This window comes from Eleutherodactylus coqui, chromosome 3, assembly GCF_035609145.1.
Source record: "Eleutherodactylus coqui strain aEleCoq1 chromosome 3, aEleCoq1.hap1, whole genome shotgun sequence".
Classification (NCBI taxonomy): domain Eukaryota; kingdom Metazoa; phylum Chordata; class Amphibia; order Anura; family Eleutherodactylidae; genus Eleutherodactylus; species Eleutherodactylus coqui.
Window position 1 is genome coordinate 243,755,136 of NC_089839.1, and position 13,880 is coordinate 243,769,015.

General features: G+C 42.3%; 1 protein-coding gene across 5 annotated transcripts in view; it reads right to left on the reverse strand.

Moving 5' to 3' along the window:
* COL11A1 (collagen type XI alpha 1 chain) overlaps positions 1-13,880 on the reverse strand; it is a 229,080-nt gene that overhangs the window by 84,529 nt on the left and 130,671 nt on the right. For all 5 annotated transcript variants that reach the window (XM_066597204.1, XM_066597201.1, XM_066597205.1 and 2 more), the window contains 4 exons: positions 12,996-13,049; positions 10,760-10,804; positions 6,273-6,326; positions 4,464-4,508 (listed from right to left, as the gene is read on the reverse strand). In XM_066597204.1, the coding sequence (XP_066453301.1) occupies positions 4,464-4,508; positions 6,273-6,326; positions 10,760-10,804; positions 12,996-13,049 (198 nt within the window). The remainder of the gene's footprint in view (positions 1-4,463; positions 4,509-6,272; positions 6,327-10,759; positions 10,805-12,995; positions 13,050-13,880) is intronic.

Consider the following 13,880-nt stretch of genomic DNA (forward strand, 5'->3'; position numbering starts at 1 on the left):
TTTGGCTTCTTTTTCAGTGGCCTTGCATTTTTTTTCACGCGCAGATGCAAAAATGCCATCCGCGTGCATACACGCGTGAAAAAAAACGCATCCGCGTGTCATCCGCATGCAATAAAATACTATTTTAAGCTCATCCGCACTGCATCCGCGGCCCAAATCCGCGTTACAAATCCGGAGCAGATTTGATTTTCCCCGTGGACATGAGGCCTTAGTCAGCAGGTCTGCTGTAGGAAATTAAATTTACACTAAGGACCCTGAACTGTTGGCACGTTTTGGGTGCTGGAGCCTCTGTTTACAGACCAAGTTGTTTGTTTGTAAAGGGAGAGTCAAATGTTACCTGTAGTGTCAAGCAAGCCTTAAAGAGACACAGTAAGTGTATACTATAAGAGTCCTTTTTAATAGAGTGCATTGGAGTGTTAGCCTCAAAGAAATCTGTGTATTCTATTAACTGTATTTTTTCCAGACCTGTTATTAATCGAGTGTTATTAAAGATTGTTCACAAAGTTTTTTCTCTTACTATAGATTGCTCACAAGGTATTGTTAATCGTACATTGTAGTTAGCAGTGGATAGCATTTAGGTACTTGAAGGTAAAAGTTCAATTGCTTAACCATTATTATTCTACTGTTCACTTTTATTTCTGCAATCTTAAATAAATATTATGTATTTTGGTTACTCCATCTGCTGCCTCACAACCTGAATCCTGTTTTGCTATGTCTCTACCTGTGACATAGTAGCCAAATTGTGGGAGTTGTAAGATAATAAAAAATTTAACCACTTAAAGCGGTTGTTAAGTTGTAAACTATTGATAGAAAATGCTCAAGATAACCCAATAGGTCTGTCACCTGAAACTTCCTTTGATTGGTTGTTCACCAGGTCTGCGTGTTTGTGCACTTAGCTGATTTCTGAAGGAAGCAGACAGCACTGTTCTCATTGTAGTGGTCAGGTTTGGTATTACAGCTGAAATTCCCATCCCTTTCAGTGGAAAATTAACCTGAGGATAGGTCATTAATAGAGATGAGCGAACTTACTTGTTTAGGGCGTTTTTGCACTCGAGCACCGCTTTTTCCGAGTAACTGACTACTCGGACGAAAAGATTCGGGGGGCACCAGGGGGGGGGGGCGGAGAGCGGCGTGGTGGAGCGGGGGGTAGCAGTGAGAAACAGGGGGGAGCTCTCCCCACCTCCACTCTGCAACCCCCCGCTCACCCCTGGTGCCCCCCGAATCTTTTCCCCCGAGTAGTCGGTTACTCGGAAAAAGCGGTGCTTGAGTGCAAAAACACCCTAAACGAGTAAGTTCGCTCATCTCTAGTCATTAATAGTTTAGAACTGAACAACCTCTTTAAGTGAAAGAGGAGGGGGCCCGTAAAAAAAGTAAAAATCAGGAGAGAAGGATGGCGTTTATGGTTACTCCTCCATAGTTTTTTTTAGAATTTTATGCCAATATGTACATTGGTACAGCTTCTATGCTCACCTACTTACAAGTCCCTGCATGGGTTACTACTATAGTTTGTTTACTCCTGTTGATTCTTTAGCATAGCTTTAGGGAAAATACGTTTATCAGGATACATGGAATACAGGTGGATAAAGTGTGCTGGGGCTATTTGTACAGATATCCAAGCTTCTGTAACAAATTCTCAGCATTAAATAGCTGTTTCTACTGGTATATGTGCCATCAGTCTTCTTGGATCGATTCATACAATGCTATGCTACTCACCACATATTAATGAAGAATCTCCACTACATTCAATCATTGCAGTTATTAGCCTGCCTGATTGAATGTCCATGGAGAAACTTTCCAGTCCACTTTTATTGTGAGAGGTAATCTTAAAATGATCCATAAACAGAAGAAGTCTGAAAGGTCTATGATGAAGTGCAGCTAATAACCTGGGCTTATAATTGAATGTCGCAGATAATAACACATCTCAAATAGTAAGTCCTTGCTCGCAGTTGCTAGGACAGCTATAACACTAATATAGAGAGGAAACGCTAGCAGGATTATGGTGTGTTTGCTCACATCTAATGACCACTTGTAGATGGATCAGTACAATAGTGCGCGGAGCACCTGCCAGCCATACAGAGCACATCTCGAGATTAAGTGTTATTAGCTTTGCTAACAAACTAGAGCTCTGCAGTTTGTCTTGCATTACTGACGCGAAGTGTAAAGAGCCCCGAATTCCTCACGTCTTTGTGCAATCAGCAGTCAATGAAAGTCTTCAAACAATAACAAAATAAACTCAGGAGTGCTGACCAGACATGACTGCAATAGAAAACCCTCACTGTTAATTACTCAAGTATTATATAACTGGCTTCCTAATGGAAGCCGGAGTACCGATGGCAATAATGCAGTTGAGAGTATGTCCGTGCGTCTAGCAAACTGTTATCACAAAACGAATATAAATGAAAATGATTTTTGCAAACTCTGCTTTTTATTGATATGATATACAGCATATCCATACTTTAATTATGAAATCTATCCTGTGTATTTTGGACCGAAATGTAACAACACTCAGGAGTATATATATTAGGAAAATATAGTTACGTCTGGAAGGTTTCTCGGTGTATGCAGCAGAATTTTAAAAAGTACCGCATTCAATCAATGCACTTTCAGCAAAACACTTATACATTTCTCAAAGGTATATGATGCTAGCAGCAGTCTCTCTTACAGTTATCTATGCCTTACAGGAAAGAATGTTAGGGCATCCTGATATTTCATGAATTTAATGGTCCTGTAGCTTGCAGTGTTCTTCTGTAAGCCTTCATTTGGGGAGGACTGTAAAAGCTAGTGACCATTAAAGGACAGACTGTCTCAGATCGAAATTGGACTACTCAGTTATACATTAGTACTAAGTGTAGATTGGACCACTGTCATCAATACCCCATAGGCTTTGTTCTTCTGAGATCAGGATATCGGGACATTAAAATATTACTGTAAAATGTATTTCAGAATAGCCTTCTAAAGCCCTGCTGCGATTACAGTGAAATCATTTAGATTAAGAGGTCCCAACTGAGACAGTTGTTGACTTGAATATGAGATGTAACATTGGCCAATACCATGGATGTACCTTGGCCCTTTCCTGTACAGGCCACATAATATTCACATCCAAACATGGGACAAACTACTTGGTTCATATCCATTTGGAATGTCCTATTCTCAATCTAAAATATGCAAACCGATCCCCACTAGAGATGAGCGAGCCTACTCGGCCACGCCCCTTTTTCGCCCGAGCACCGCGATTTTCGAGTACTTCCGTACTCGGGCAAAAAGATTCGGGGGGGTGCCGTGGGTGAGTGGGGGTTGCAGCGGGGAGTGAGCGGGAGAGGGAGAGAGCGAGAGCTCCCCCCTGTTCCCCGCTGCTACCCCCGCGCCGCCACGCCTCCCCCCGCCCCCCGGCGCCCCCCGAATCTTTTCACCCGAGTACTGAAGTACTCAAGAATTGCGGTGCTCGATCGAGTAATTACTCAAAACGAGTATACTCGCTCATCTCTAATCCCCACTCAAAATTGTGTGAACTATACCATAATTGTTGACAAAAATCATTCTGTACTTCAGTGCTGTTTATAACACAATGAGACTAGAAGGTTCCTTCCCACATTTATTTTGAGAAATATTCCAATTTTGAGCATCTGCTCCTTTTCTTGCAAATTGGAGAAATGTGCATAGTAGAGGCTCAGGCTCACGTATTTTTGGCCATGCAATGCGTGCAGAGTCACTAAAAAAATCTATAATGCTTGGACAGATCAGTGGCAAAAGAAGACCTGGCCGCCAAAGGACACGATGGCTGATACTGTCAAAGCTGGTGAAGGAGGATTGATGCTTTGACGAAAGCTGCTGCGTATACCCTGGATGGCAAGAGTAACAAACCGAGAAGTCCTGAATCATATAAGACCCTACATATCACTGGAAGGGAGGATGGCTGGCTCAGGCTCACGTATTTTGGCCATGTAATGCGAGCAGAGTCGCTAGAAAAATCTATAATGCTTGGACAGATCAGAGGCAAAAAAAGACCCGGCCGCCAAAGAACATGATGGCTGATACTGTCAGAGCTGATACTGGCAGGGATATCACACAACTGAAAGAAGCAGTGCAAAACCGAAAAACATGGAGGGAGCTCGCCTTTAGGGTCACCGAGGGTCGTGAATGACTGAACAGCTAACAACAACAACATAGTAGAGAATACTATTAGAGAATAGTAGGGGATAGAAAGTATCTAAGAGTAGACATTAAAGTATATAAATATGTGGTTATTGCTACCTCTAGAGTATAAAGCTTTATTACTTTTAGGATTGTGGACATTTCTATGAAGAGATCACATCATTCTACTATCAACAAGATTATTCTGGTGTTTGAATGTTGTAGTATTCTCTAGAGAAAGCAGCATCAGTATAAACAATGATCCAATTTAGAATTATTCTTCCACATTGCCACCCACATGCAATGACACAATATATATAGTCATTATGTACCTTTTCTCCTTTTCCGCCCTTCAGTCCTCTGACACCATCAGCACCCTAAAATATAAAGTAAAAGCTATTATTGTGCAGCCTTCAAAGAAATATTTCTTTGCTAAACCAAGGTGAACATAAAGTGTCTCAGAAACACACTTTACCTGATTTATTTCCAATTAAAGGGTGATTAAAACCCAATTACATATACCGTATTAAGGAATTTTGAGTTAGGGCTCTTTCACGCTGTCCAGATAGCTGTGCTATAACAGTGCGGCTATTTGAGCGTTAAATCGCATGCATAAATAGCAACCACGAGCACGTCGCAGCTGCTATTTGCAAGATTGATGCAAAAAAATTGTGGCTAACTGCGCTAAAAATCATGTGAACTGACACTTTCCCGCTATCCCAAGCTTAATTTGGTAAAATTGCCCATTCAGAAGATTGGGAGCTGCGTGTTGCTGAAAACAAGCGCTGCTGCTGCGGGAGGACAGAAGGAGATAGGGCTCTCCTTCATTGCTGAGGATTCCCTTCATCTCAGCGGGGCTGGAGAGATATTCCCGCTGCAGAGAGAGAGAGAGGTTGCCCTGCAAGGGAGAAGAAGGAGATCTTCAGCAGCATGATGCTGGGGTTCCCCTACAAGGGAGAATAAGGGATTCCCCTGCTGCAGGGGTTTCCTTATTCTCCCCTGCAGGGAAACTTCTCTCTCCCTGCTACAGTGGAATTCCTCCAGCCCCACCCTCTGTCTCCCTTCCAGAACTCTTCTATAGCCGCCCTCTCTCTCCACTATGGGGGAATACCTTGAGATGTTCCCTCTAGCCACGCCCTCTCTCTTTCCCTGCTATGGGGGAATTCCCCTGTAGCCGGAAGAGAAAGGTGTCCCTGCAGGACATAATTACACTGACTGTCATTATGTCTTTTATCCCTTAAACTACCCGTTATCGACACATTGGGTAGTTTAAGGGATAAAAGGCATAATGACAGTCAGTGTAATTACATCCTACAGGGGAATTCCCCTATAGTGGGGGGAGAGAGATGGTGGGGCTAGAAGTGTTTTCCCAGGGATTCCCCCATAGCAAGAGGTGGGGCTAGAGAGTGGTTCCATCTAGCCTCCCCCCCAGCTCTCTGGGAAGCCCTCTAGCTCCACCCCCCTTTTCCCCCCACTATGGGGATTCCCTCATTCTCCGCTGATAAACAACGCAGCTAAGTGGAAGAATGTGCTGCTGTTTGGAGTTCAGGGACAGCTTAGCAGCAAGTTTAAAATGTTCTACTATAAACTCCTGTTAGTATCCGCTGGGAAGAGGGAAAGCCCTAGGGTGATGAGGGGAACCCCCTGGGGAGTCCCCCATCTCCACAGTGACTATCAGGAGCTTACAGCGGGACATTTGAAATGCGCTTCTGGGTTTAGTGGCACAGCAGCACTACCTCCCCCCTTATCTCCTTTTCTCTCCCATTCTTATTGTTTAGAAGTTTAAACTAAACAATCAGAATGCTTAGCTATTCTCCCCCCTCCTCTCTTGCTATCCAGGTCGCAAAGGAGTCCATGGAAACTGCAGCGCATCGCATACCAAAGATAGGTCAGACCACTGGTTCTAATAGTCACAATTTTTTTGTGCATATAAATTAGCTGTGCGAATTCCCTCGTGTGAACGAGCTCTAACCATTACATATAACAGTGAGTTAACTACTTGGGAAATTAGACACATAATGTTCATGCTGTGAGATCTCAGCTTGGCAAATGACTACACAAGTGAGTATATAGAGCGCTACCGATATGCTAGTACTAATAAATATCCTGCAAAATTAATAAAACAGACATAGGTAACGTACCTTGACACCACGAGGACCAGGATAACCAATAGGACCCTGGGGACCATTTGGACCCTAGAAATGGAAGAAATACATTGTTATTATAGCAGGAAGTGTAATGTGAATTGCAAACAGAAGTCCAGACAAACATGCATACGTCCAGCCAACTACTCAGAGAAATAGCTTCCCTCCTCGACAGAAACATGATTGCGATAAAAGATATATTTAGTTTTTGCAGCAAGAATCTCATAGTCTACTGTTCTATTCTTGCCATAAACAAACAAACAAAAGGATTTTGCTGGCCCCATTATCAAAGAAACTCTCAAAAGTAAAACCTATGGGAAGGAGACTGGCAGAGGTGCGAACGTTAAGCTATTTCTAGACATTTAATGAGGATTTAGGTGCGGATTCTATGTCTAAATCCTCATTACATCCACTAACATTCTGCAATCAGTGTGAGGGCTTCGACAGAAGAGCATGTTACACAGTACGCTCGCTCCTGCGCAATTTGTTTGTACATTGAACGAGTGTATTTTGCCATCATGACTGTGCAACTAGTGAGCGTATTTGCACAGGCACCGCTCGTTCACATAGGCGGGGGAATCCTCTAACCCTGATTTAAAAGGCTCATTAGTCTAAGGCCTCCGTGAGCATGACGTACTCGCACTTGCAAGAGCATGACATAGTAGCGCTCCGAATGGATCCAAAGCACATCCTCTTCTGAGCATTCCGGCGCTGGTAAGTATCTTTTTCTGCTCTGCTTACCCTATTCAAATTGGCGTGGGAGACATGCCATGTTTGAATGGGCGGGGCATTCTAATGGGTAGGTGGGCCAACCTACTTAGTGGGTGGGCCAGCCTAATTAGTCCCTGGTGTTAGTAATTAACAGCAGAATTGCACTGTGAATATTGTATTTTTGTTCAGGACAAAGGTGTATTTCAGTGCCTCAGGTGGAGCCTCAGGTGCACAAATGTGACCCAAAATTGAGCATGAAAGGGGAGCAGAAAATTGACCAATGTAAGCACACCCATTGAAACCGATTTTATATGCACAAAAACATGTGCAATAGCACATGTTTAAAGGAGGCTTAAGGCCTCCTTCCCACCAGTGGGGCGTAATCACACTTGCCAGAGGATTACATGAATGGAGTCCGATCCCATCCTCTGACGAGCCACGCTCCTTACTGTTCTTTACCCCGCTGATGGCCCTGTTCACATCGGCACGGGAAACACCCGCAACCATTTGAACAGTTGGGGCATTCTACTGTGTAGGTGGGCCAGCCTACTTAGTGGGTGGGCCCGCCTAATTAGCCTCCGGTGTTATCGATTAACATTGTGAAATTGCACTGAGAATAGAGCAGCTTGGTTCAGGACAAGGGCCCATTTGCGTGTCCCATGGACTCCAATGCAGCCTTGGGTGCGCAAATGTGGCCCAAAATAAAGCATGATTTTCTACATGTAAAAACGTGAACAATGGCAGTCATGTGAAGGAGGCCCAATCCATTGCCAATGATTGCGGGTATAAGCTGCATTTAGCACATACCCCCGTGGGCAGATATGCATGTTTGCGCACTTCCCGTTGATTTATATGGGGCTATTTGGTAGCACAGGTGCTATATTTTTTTGTGTGCTTGTAAAAACAATGGGTGCAAAAAAAAGAAGTGAGAATGAACCATTGAAATGCAAAATAGCATCAGAGTACGTTTGCCTGTTTAAGCCCTAAGCGAATGGATATTTTGTGCCCCATACACATGCTCTAGAAAAAAGCTATGCAGTTTTGCCTGTACCACAGAACACAATCTGGGAGAATAAGGAGCATGCATATTATTTTTGCGAATTTTGCACTAAAAAGCCACTGATTAGCCTTTTTGAATGGGGCTAACCCTTGTGTGGCTCTGCTGGCAGTGGCGCATCTGTGGATCTTCTTGTAAATACACATTGGATTTGCCATTGGCAAATCCTCAACCCGGGAACTTAGCCTAACTCTCCAAAACATATGTTAATTCAGCTAGGCAGAAAGAGCCTTCTAGGACCCCATTATACATGTATACTGTATTTACACAGCAGTAGGACTTGTATTGCCTTTACGTTGTTGGGAAATTAAATCAGTGTGCAGGCAATTTGCTAGTAATTGTACTATCTAAAGTCTATTGGTCTATATGTCATACACCTAATAGATCTGAATGCAAAGTAGCTTTTATGTTTACAGCAATAGAAGCAATATTCAGTATCATAAAGACACAATGTATGGCGAGTGTATATATATATATATTCAATATCACTGGGCTATTTTACAAAATGTAAATATATAAAATCAGCCCATTGTAGCTGTTTCTTCAGCCAAGTTAGTCAGTTAAACCAGCAGGTGCTCCTACCTAGAGACATGGGGCTTTCAGCACTTTCATTTCCAAATACCAAATTACATCTGTAAATGTTGGCAATTAGCGATCAATAAAAAAAGCATTTATAGCCACATTGTTGCCAAGATAAACTGTCTAAAGCAGCTTGCAAAGGGGATGCGGATGCCTATGCGTGTTCTTATAATTGGTAGTGGTGGAGCTACAGAGTCATAGTTGTCATAGTTGCTGCAGAAGGTATATATAATATATATAATATTAATTGTGTATGGGCTGCAGGTTGGGTGGCCTCCATTGACTTCACTGGAGGTCGTCTGCGTGGAGTCTGCAGCAAAAAAAAAGCATGCTGCAATTTTCCTTTATGGAATATGCATCTTGAATCCGCAAATATGAACAAAAAAAGTTGTGGAAGTTTGTGCTTTTCAATGTCTGCCTTTTGCAGCGGATCCTCCATCACACAACTGAAAGAAGCAGTGCAAAGCCAAGAAACATGGAGGGAGCTTGCCTTTAGGGTTGGCGAGGGTCGTGAACGACTAAACAGCTAACAACAACAATTGATCAAAGGGCTGTGGGCCCCTTCTAGCCATGGACCCTCATGCACTGCTCTAATGCCCAAATGGTCAGCCTGTGCCTGATCTATGAATAAGTTCATCCCAAATGCAAGTTAAATACATATTTAGGGCTCTTTCACATGGGCATGGAATTCATGCAGCTGTAAGCTGCATAAAAGTTGTCTCAACAGATGACTTTACCATGCTGAAATCCTGAGCTTCATCCGCGATCTTTCCACGCCTAATGGGAGGAGCTCAAAATATGCGCTGCTGAAGAGAGAGATGAAGGGGCACCTCGGGGCTTCCCTTCATTGCCAGGGACTCCCTTCATCTCAGCGTGGATGGAGGGGTTCCCCTGCAGGGGAGATAGATGGATTCCCCAGCAGCACAGATAGAGGGGTTCCCCTGCAGGGGAGATGGAGGAATCCCTCCATTTTCCCAGCAAGGGAACCCTTCCATCCATACTGCTGGGGAATCCCTCCATCCCCCTGCAGGGGAACCGCTCCATCCATGATGCTGTGGAATCCCTTCTGCTCCCTTTGCTGGCTGGCTCGCATAGTCTCCCATAGGAGTCTATGGAGGCTTCTGCGTTTTGTGCACCAAAGATAGGTCATGACCCATATTTTCATGCAGCATGGAATTTCAGTTGCTGAATTTCAGCCGCTGATGTTCTATCTTTTTAGGTGCATTTCTTTTTGTGGCTAAAATTCCTTCGTCTGAATGTTTCCATAGAAAACCATTGGTTCTAATAGTTGCATTTTTTGCGCATGTAAGTTAGCTACGCATCTTGCCCTGTGTGAATGAGCCCTAAGGCTGCTGTCAGACATCCTTTGTAGACCATTATACGAAGCTAATGTAAATCTCTGTCTCTATTCACATGGCCCTATTTATCAAGGCCATTTTTTTTAAAACACAGCATGACTTATTTTTCCTGTATTTGCTTCTGCTATTCTTCTGTACTCAGTAAATGCGGATTCGTAGAAAATAAAACATACAATGGCAAATACTGATGAAAACGGTTGCAACATCATCTGTCACACATCCGTAATACAGATCCAGTCTAAAACTGCCAAACCTGGTCCAATTCTGGAGATCCAGTGAACTATACAGTCCTTCCTGTCACTGATGTATAATATCGGGAGATCACACTGAAAAGGTTGGTATGTTGTAGTGAGATTTTGCGTACCGGTATACACTAGGAGCATCAATGAATTGTAAAAGCACAATATGGCATCTTGGTATTTGACTGAAATTAGGGTTATGGACAGAGGCGTAACTTGAAGCTCCGATGCAAAACCAGTAACAGAGCCCCCAACTATAATGCTTTATTCATAGTACTGGGTTCCCTATATGGAGAAGAGAGGTCTTATGGGCCCCCAAGGCTCCTGGGCCCGGGTGCAACCGCATCCCCTGCATCCTCTATAGTTACGCCCCTGGTTATGGATATACTTGTGTATTTCTTAGTATTAGTTCCCATTCAACTAGTCTTAGTTCCCATCCAACTACAGTACATGCTAAAACATAACACTATAAATTGTATCATTTTCTAAAAAACAACCTCTATACTGTAGTAGCAAAGTAAATCTTTGCTTGAAACTTACCCCCGAGCCCTTTTCTCCAGGCGGCCCTTCTTTTCCAGGATGTCCCTAAGCAAAATAAGTAGACAAGTTAAGTCACTGTAGAACAGATTCTTCCTTTACCTTCTTGATAATGGAAAAATAATCAAAGATCCATAATAGGCAAAGTACTAGATGATGTTTCGAGCTTGCAGGGCATGCAGTCTGCTGAAAAGAGAACTTCAACTCAATGCCCAGCAAATGTATCCCTCTATAGAGTCCTTTATGAGAAATGGAGGAAAATAGAAAACTGCAGGCCAGAATTAATAGCAGGCATTTCCAATTAAAGTCATATTAAAGTAATGTTTTCTAGACTACTTGGGATAAACACCAAAAGAACAGATATAGGAGGAGGGAATTGGGAACGATTCACAAAAGGTCAATAACATATTAATTCATTCCTGCGTTTTGTTTCTTATTGTCATTTGATTACTTACTGGCACTAAGAATAAAGCCAAGCCGTAATGATGGAAAGTGAATAACAAATTATGGTAATGTTGCAAAAAAACCTTCCTGAGTGAAAGAATGGAGCATACTTGATATTTCATGTCGTCGTTGTATTTATTTACAAAGCAATAATTATGATCTAAAATCAGCATTAATAACGTGCATTTTAATACTGCTCCCTAAAACGGATAAATGGCTCTATAAATTGCATTTTTATTACATTTATCTGAAGTGCAGGTAGCTTTAAGAGTTAATTACCGCAGTTACTGAATATCTGCTACTATTAGGAGTTCAGTCATTTTTACAATTAAGAAAGATTATTTGTTCAGTGAATATGTTCAATGACGTTAACGAAGCGGTGGGTAATCTACTAAATTATTCATCCCAGCATAGACGAGGAGCCATGATTTCACATAAGAGAGCCAGGAGTGGATTTACACTTCAGCAGCCTATAGGCAACATGTTCTGCCACTTTAGAGTCTGCCCATCAATTAGTCCGCACCTTAGAGGGGTTGTGCCAACTTTTACATTTATTCCCTATCCACAAGATAGGGATATAAGTGTTTAATCAGTGGGAATTCCAACTGCTGGGATCTCCACCAATCACAAAAATGGGGCTACTCTGTATCCCCCAAATGAAAGGAGCATTAATGAAACATGCGCAATGCTGCTCCATTCATCTTTATGGGACAGATGGAAATAGCTAAATAAATACCGACCTCGGAAGGATGGAAGGCTGAGTCAACCTTGAGCCGGGTACCTAAACCATGCAGGGATTGAACACACAACCTGCGTCTGTATTTCTGTTGCCTTAACACTTTGTGCCACACAAAATAGCTAAGTACAAGCACCTGGCAATCTTCAGCAGTCCGATAGAGATGCATAGATTGGTAGTGTACATGATCAACTGCCGATCTATTCAACTGGGAGTATGCAGGAACCGCGTTTTTATGATCAGCGATGAACAAACTTTTCAAAGCTCGGTTCAACTGGTTGGGAGAAACTTGGCAAAAAGTTTGGTTCAAATTAGTTTGAACCAAACTGGAACTTGGGGAAGTCATTTTAAGCGGATTTAGCTGAGATAAACCACTCAAGTTCTAGGATTGTACCAAATTTTTTAGCAAAGTTCGTCCCAAAACAGGGTTGAACACTTTTGTTTTGCTCAGCACTACTTATGATCTGTGGGGGTTCTGGTCTTTAGACCATACTGATCAGACACTTATCCCCTATTCTGTAGATAGGAAATAAGTGTCAAAGTGGACAAAACTTCATTAAGTGTTTTATAACTTCCATTATTGCCATTCCAATATTGTGAGTGGCAAGGGTCTGTGCTGAAAAATGTGAGAAACTAAAACACTACACTGCTAAAAGAAGCTCTAGTCAGAGACGTAACTTGAGGCATCTGGGTGCCAATGCAAAATATGTAATAGGGCCAACCATGTGCCATTTGTAATACTGATGTCCTTCTATGTGGCAGAAGAGCCTTCAAGTGCTTTCTAGCACCAGAGAATGGGTGCAGCTGCTATCTTGGCACCCTCTAAAACTATTATCCCTGTCTCTGGTGGATTTGTAGAAGCTGAGACCTCTGCCAATTTCAATGCTAAGCAAAGAGCCAGTCAAATCAATCCTGCTTTATTTGTGATACTGTTTCAGAAGATAATTTGTTTGGATTTTCCCTTTAATATGTTTTTCATGTTAAAACAGTATGCGCATGTCATGCAGCAAGGAGACTGATAATTACATCTTGTACCGCCAATCAATGTTATTTACTTACTGGGGGTCCATCAGCTCCAGGTAATCCAGGCAGACCAGGCTTTCCTTGTGGTCCCTATATACATAAGAGTACACAAATTAGGCTAATGTATGGATGGCAGAGATGCAGATCACGGTTCATTGAAGAAAATAGATCAAACGCTCATTAGAAGTTAGAATTGTTGCATAATCGTGCATCTCAGCATCTTCTCTTCCATAAGATATTTCACTGAAGTAATATAGAGTTATGAAGCAATTAAATACAGTAAGTAATCCAGAGAAGATGCTGCTGTAGCACAGATATAGAATCCTTCTTTCATCTGCTACAAAGCTACCACAGAAAGTTTTTGCCTCATTTATGGAAATGAACGAAATCATTTTCATGGCATTTTGTTACATTATGTTATTTTTTTGTTTGCTATGTTATGCAAAACTTTCCAGAATTTGTAACATTTTGCAATCAAGCAGCATTGAACTTAAACAGAAATATCTTGTTTTACAATAAAAGCTTTAGTTTCCAGTAGGTACAAGCGCGGGTTTCCAAACGCAGCAGAACTGAATTGTAGCAAGGCAATGTTTCTACTTTACCGCAATTAATTCTCATTTTATGATGTGCTACTTGGGGTTTGACATGGGACTGCAAGGAAGTTCAGACAGCTATCCTGATACTAATACAATATACAGTAGCCACTAATAGATACTTGGCAAGTTTAGCTCTACTTCATCTATATGTAGAGGATTTATTTTTGACTATGTTGTGGCTACTAATGATGACTAATGGGTTAGCCATTAATTTACAAAAACATTGTAGCAAATTCACAAGCTATCCCCTATCCGCCAGGTAGGGGAAAACCTGCTGATTGGCGGGATCTCACTGCGGGCTTACTGCACCTCAGTCCTCCTCACT